This window comes from Oryx dammah, unplaced genomic scaffold (assembly GCF_014754425.2).
Source record: "Oryx dammah isolate SB20612 unplaced genomic scaffold, SCBI_Odam_1.1 HiC_scaffold_11, whole genome shotgun sequence".
Classification (NCBI taxonomy): domain Eukaryota; kingdom Metazoa; phylum Chordata; class Mammalia; order Artiodactyla; family Bovidae; genus Oryx; species Oryx dammah.
In genome coordinates this window covers 234,064-240,488 of record NW_024070195.1, presented here as the reverse complement: position 1 = coordinate 240,488, position 6,425 = coordinate 234,064, and the positions used below count along the sequence as shown (strand labels likewise).

The 6,425-nt window shown below is 54.8% G+C and overlaps 1 protein-coding gene across 2 annotated transcripts in view; it reads left to right on the top strand.

The window, feature by feature from the left end:
* EXOC2 (exocyst complex component 2) overlaps positions 1 to 5,693 on the top strand; it is a 120,209-nt gene extending 114,516 nt beyond the window's left edge. For both annotated transcript variants that reach the window (XR_005722676.1, XM_040249275.1), the window contains 3 exons: positions 2,144 to 2,205; positions 3,466 to 3,525; positions 5,442 to 5,693. Coding sequence is in view for 1 of the 2 variants with exons in the window: in XM_040249275.1 (XP_040105209.1) it covers positions 2,144 to 2,205; positions 3,466 to 3,525; positions 5,442 to 5,535 (216 nt within the window). In the remaining variant the exon portion in view is untranslated. The remainder of the gene's footprint in view (positions 1 to 2,143; positions 2,206 to 3,465; positions 3,526 to 5,441) is intronic.
* Positions 5,694 to 6,425: the final 732 nt, after the last annotated feature.

Here is a 6,425-nt window from a genome sequence, read left to right as displayed (position 1 = left end):
CCTCACGGCTGATTCTCTGCAGCCCGTCCAGCTGACGGCCGAGCTTCTCTCACGGCTGCCAGGAAGGGACCGGAAGCGATGTCAGAATCAGCTGGAGGCCCAGCCTCCATGCCCGCCTGGCCCTCCTGTGCCCTGTGCCCCCTGGAGACACTCAGTTCTGTTCTGAAAACCTCTGCCCACTGCCCTTGGGGCCTCCTGTGTGTGACCTCCTCCTCAGCAGGTGACCGAGAGGGCCCAGCATGAAGGGCTGAGCAGCCACCAGTCTCGGACCTTCCCGAGAGCCAGCCAGGAGGGCGTTTGCTGGCCAGCAGCCTGTGTTTTCTCTGAATCGTCACAGCTCTTACAATAGGTATAATTCACAGGTCACCTAAAGCATCTTATCACTTTGTCTGAATAAAGTTTCTAGCAAAGATTAGTTTTATAGTGATTTAACCCATCTCCTAAAATACTGAGCTGAAGGTTCTGCCTAAGTTTTTCTCTCCGATAGTCTCCTTGTAGGTCCATTTTTATAGAGACACAGGACATAAACAGTAAAGACAGACAGTCCCATGAGCACTTGGTCACCATGAGCTGTCTCAGGCGTCTGACCCTCCGAGACACGGGACCAAACGCCTGCTCTCTCTCCTGCACACTTCCCTTGTGCCTTCCCCTCTGCTGGTGAATTTAAGCCCAGCCCTGGCGTTCATCCGTGTGTGTGTGTGTGTGTGCGCTGAGGCCGTGTGTCCTAAACAGCCCCCTGGGCAGCTCCAGGCCCGTCCACGCGGCGCCTGCGTCGGGCCTTTTTGCGGCTGAGGTTCCACCGTGTAGGTGCGCTGCCTCATGTCCGTCTGCTCCTCATTTGTTGGACATGAGGGTTTGTGCTTTTTGGCTGAGAGGAAACATGGTTCTGTGAACGCTTGTGTGCAGATTCTCCATGCCCACCTGTTCTCACTTCTCTTGGGCACGTACCAGGGACTGGAATCGCTGGGTGAGCTCCAGGCTGCTTTCAGGGCAGCTGCAGCTGCTTTCCTACCAGCGGTGCATGAAGATCCCAGGTTCCCCACATCCTCACCGGCAGTGTGTGACTGGCTGCTCGTGGCCGTCCCCGTGTCTGCCAAGGGTGTCTCCTCCTGTGTGATCATCACGCCTGTGACGATGTCCTCAGTAGCAGAGGATGTGTTAATCCTGAGAAATCCCAAGTGTTCTCCTGTTCTTCTGTGGCTTGTACCTCTGTTGTCATCCCTGAGAAGGCAGGCCGGGCCTGACGTCACAGAGATCCCTGCTGGCTTCCTTCCCGGTGTGTTACAGTCTCATCGTGCACGTGGTCTGCGCTCTACTTCGAGTTAGTTTTTGTTTTAAGGCAGAGACTCACCTTCAGTCCTGGGAGTGCAGACATGCAGCTGTCCTGCTGCCCCAGGACCATGGATTAGAGAGGCTGTCTGCCCCAGCCAGTGGCCCTGGCGCCTTGCGGAAAGCCGCCTGGTTGTAGAGGTAAAGGTTTGCTTCGGGGCCTCAGTCCTGTCCCATTGACCTGTGCCAGCGCACGCGCCAAGTGCTACAGTGTTCCAATTGCCGTAGCTTTGCAGCACATTCTGAAGTCTGGAGGTCTGAGTTTCTCTAACTATGCTCCTCCTTTTCCCTGTGGTTTCTGGGGCCAACTTGTCATGGTTTGTTTTTAAAAAGAAAAGAAAAAACAAAAGAGAAAAGTCAGCTATAGCTTTCACAGCACTGCACTGAGTCTGTGGCACTCGGCACCAAGGGCACTCGTGGTGCTGGAAGGCAGCAGGGGGCAGTGAGGCAGCCTGTGTCCCTCCGGCCCCGTCAGCCTCAGGGCAGTGAGGCCTCACTTCCTCCCTGAGGAGACAGGGAGGTGCTGTTGAACGGTGAGGCCCCGGGGTCTGGACGGCCCGGGCACAGTGTGTACCCTCCAGAGCAAGACCCCTGCCTTCACGGAGTCAGACCTGACAGCTGGTGCCCTTGTTCAGTAACAGGGAGCGTTGTCACAGCCAGGCTCTCTGGGCTAATTTGGAAGGGCTGCTGCAGGGGCTGCTGCTGTGGCTGTGGCGGTCTGCTCTGCGGGGAGCAGGCTGGGGCTCAGCCCCGCTTCTCTCTGCTGGACAGTCGACGTGGTTCCCTGTGGTCACCTCTCCGTTTCTCACCCCAGGCCAGGCTTGAAATCTGCACCTTGCGGGACACTGTGGCGGCCCACCTGACGCTGGAAAGCAGGTGAGCTGCTCCATGCCGCGTCCCGCGCGCCCCGGGAGCTCCCATGAGGCCCTTGGTTCGGGTGGTGGTCCCGCATGTGCACTCGTGACTCGGCGATCTTTTGCATCTGACCGGTTGTCTTGCTAAACACATGAGGCGACACCAAGCCAAGGACACATAGGCTTTTCCTCAAGGTGGGGATGAGCCTCGGTCTTGTGAGTGTTGTCACAGAGTGCTATGTACTTCTTTTGAAAAGGAGAAAATAAGAATTGAGTCAGTTTACGCATTGCAGACTCTTAGTGAGTATCAGCATAAGAGGAAGCCTTGTGGTTTCTCTGCAAAATTTTGTAGTGGAAATTTGATGATAAGTTTTAGCTGTTTTGAATGAAAGTCAGGATTTCCTATCATTGAGACATCATTAGGCGAACTGAAACAGCTCTGCCTACGCAAGACTGTTTACCCCACTGGCAGGGCCGCCTGGGAAGTGCCAGGTCCACAAGGAAGCTGTTTGAACATGTCCCACGATGCACTTGCCATTGTTTGGATGGCGTGCTTGGGCCCCCATCCTGCCTGTCACCACGCAGTTGGTGTGAGGTTGTTCACCAGGAGCCTGTCTGGTGGCTCCCGCCGCTGTCTGCTCTGCGTCACTGCTTGACTTGGCTACTCTGCTGGTACTTTCTACTTTAGAAACTTAGACATACCAGATCATTTTAAAAATTCTCTCCCTTTTCCGTATTTCACAAAATGAAATGATGTCGAGTTATGCGTATGTATGCACATACCTCTCCATTATCTTACAAATTTTAGATACAATAGCTAAGTGTTCTTAAGACATGTTCAGTTATTGTAAGAAATTGGCTGTACCTCAGGCCTGGCACGTGTCAGTTCCAGAAGTGCCCCTTTGTATCATTTTGCACAAGGTCACCCCTGTTCCTACCCAGCTCCCTTCCTTTCTTAGCAGCTGCTTTATTTGTATAGTTCAGTTTTGGTTTGAAAGTAAAGACCTTTATAAATTTAACAACTCCACACCAAGCTCTCGTCTACTAGTAGAAGCACCTTGTGTGAATTCAGTTTCTCCTTCGCTTTTAAAGTCATGTTTTATTTCCTGGTTTAGTTCTTCTGGCCCTGCTTCTGCCAACCTCGCTTTCATTTTCACTTTCCCTCCTGCTCTACTTGCTTTGCCGGCCTGTGAGTTCCTCTGAACATAAGACATGCTTTTCTCTAACGTCCCTCTTCCCGGTGGGGCCGGCGTGTCTCCACTTCGGATGCTGTCTCTTACAGATCCAGTTTCAAGCAGGCCCTGGAAGCCCTGCCTCAGCTCTCGAGCGGAGCAGACAGAAAGTAAGTCGCGAGCTGCTCCAGGGTGGCGTGTTGTCACCTGGACACCTCCTCTTCAGGCGGAGCCTGGAGGGAGGTGGGACTTGGTGGCCCTCAGACACGCCTTGTGTTAGCCCGTCTCCCACGTGGCAGGAGGAGGTGGAACCTGGTTTATGACGTTTCAGAAATTAGTTCTTTCCTTTTTTTAAGTAACTATACCAGTCACTTAAACTTTTATAAGAAAGTTTAAAACTTGTAAGAAGATAGCACTCAGAGAGACGTGAGAGGAGATGGCATGGTGAAGGCAGGACTCAGGGGCTTCATCTGTCAAGCAGGTCAGCGTGTGCGTTTCTGCTCCGTGTGACATGAAGCATGGAGAGAGTGTGCACGCGTGGCGACGTGAAGCATGGAGAGTGAGTGTGCACACGTGGCAACATGAAGCATGGAGAGTGAGTGAGCACGCGTGACATGAAGCATGGAGAGTGAGTGTGCACGCGTGACATGAAGCGTGGAGAGTGAGTGAGCACGCGTGACATGAAGCGTGGAGAGTGAGTGAGCACGCGTGGCATGAAGCATGGAGAGTGCACGCGTGACATGAAGCGTGGAGAGTGAGTGTGCACACGTGGCGACATGAAGCATGGAGAGTGAGTGAGCACGCATGACATGAAGCATGGAGAGTGAGTGAGCACGCGTGACATGAAGCATGGAGAGTGCACGTGTGGCATGAAGCATGGAGAGTGAGTGTGCACACGTGGCGACATGAAGTCACACACACTCCACTAGTGTTGATTAACAGTCTCAGCCTGGCCTTCAACTTGCTGCTCACGTAACAGGAAATTCTGACCTGAGACACAGCCTAGGTCAGGCAGATGTCAGCGTGCCTGGGCTCTTCCTCAGCCCAGCCAAGGTCCCTCACCTTGCAGCTGCTGGACGGGTTGTGGACAGTTACGGAGCCCCGGCCGCGTGCAGCCCTCGGGGTCAGCTGTGACGGCTCAGGGGAGTGTGGTGGACCCGCATGGGCAGGGGGCCCCCGGAGGCGTGGACGGGGCTGGGAGGGCGGGGTGACCTGGTCTGTCTGAGAAGAGCTGGGCAGCCCTGCCTTCCCGTCCCGCCTCCTCACTGACCGCATGTTCAAAGCCTGTGCAGTCCTTTAACATAATGAAGTGAAGGATTTAAAGCCTCACTTACCATCAGCCCATGCAAGTGGGGCTCACTCGTCTGCTCAGAAGACAAGTGGTTTGGGGCGGCCGACAGCAGCAGACGCTGTGAGGAAGGCCAGATGGGGCTGCTGTGGGTCTGCTGGGAGCATCGCTAAACCAGGAAGCGAGCCCGTGACCCAAGCACCAGCAAGCTCGTTTCTTGGTTGCTTCACCTGGCCCAGTGAGCTGTCAGACCCCTCATGGCCGTGAAATTATCCAGTTGGGTCTGGCCAGCACGGGGGCCAGATGGAGTCACTGCTGCCGCTTGGACTACCCCGACTCTGTGGGCGCCTGCTTCACCTCTGCAGTTCACCTCTCCAATACTTGCTAAAGGCAGAAATGCAAAATAAGGAGAATGGAAAATAGACCAGTCGTTGCCAAGGAGTGGGGTGAGGGCAAAGGTGACTGCCGGTGGGCAGCACAGGAGGGCTTGTCCTGACGTGGGGGTCGTGGGACGCTGCGCTGTGTTATCAGAGTCACAGAGAGTGCCTGTCAGAGCTCTGGAGTGCCCAGACCCCAGACGTCAGTCTGTTTAGGGAGGGGTCCAGTTAATCCGGGGGAAGGGGCAGGAGGACGGATCTGTGTATCAACCTAAGTATGGCTACAGATAGGTGCTCTCTGAGAGGCCCTTCTGTAGCTGACTTTATTTTTTCATGGAATTCAGAGCCCATAGAAAAGGACTGTCCTGGCTGGAGAAGCACCGCGGGGCAGGAGCCATGTGGCTGTGTGTCTCTCCCACAGGCTGCTGGAGGAGCTGCTGAGCAGGGTCAAGAGCGGCATGCACCTGCAGCTGACCTGCTTCCAGGCTGCCCCCCCGCCCGCCATGGAGACATAGAGCCTCCCGGTCAAGCTCCACTGAGCGCCCACAGGTGTCTGCATGGAAGCTCAGGCTGCCCCTCTCTCTTTTCTTTCCTCTTATTGGGGAGCTTAGAAAGATGTTGCTGTGTGTGTTATTTCAACCAAACTGACCCGATTTAAAATGCCCAGGAAGTATTTGCTTTGCCATTCTTATTACCCTAGGCCTTGTATGCCACCTGCAATGCAGGAGACCTGGGTTTGATCCCTGGGTTGGGAAGATCCCCTGGAGAAAGGAAAGGCTACTCACGCCTATTCTGGCCTGGAGAATTCCATGGCCTGTACAGTGCATGGGGTAGCAAAGAATTGGACACGACTGAGCGACTTTCACAGTATGACTTTAAAATGCCTTTCTAAAAATTAGGGAGCGTCTCGAAACTACATGCTGCATGGTGAAGGCTACAGAAGGCAGGCAGCTCAGACCCAGGGCGTCTTCCTGGGTTTCCTGCAGCTTCCAGGACACCTTGGGAGGGGATGCGTGGGTTAGTAGAAAGTCACACGTGAACACCTGGAGCTGCCCTAAACTGCAGCTGTGTGAAAGTCTTCATTTCACGCCGATGGCTCTAGTGCTCCTAACCCAAGTGGACTTTCAGAAAAGCCTGCGGCCCGCCTACCAAGGTGTTACGTTGGGGAGGTTACTTGTGGGCCTCGGTTCCAGAGTTAACTCACTGCCTGGCTTCTGTGTTCACAGCACTCACGGCGTCAGGCCTTTTCTGTGTGACTCGCCCTGAACCTGCCCCCACGACCCCTGCACACATGAGGGGCTGCGGTCAGCATCTCCTGCAGAACTGGGCGCCCTGCCGCCCACCCGCACCACTTCTCGGGCCTCTGCAGCGTGCTGCCCGCTGGCTCTGGCCTCTGCAGCGTGCT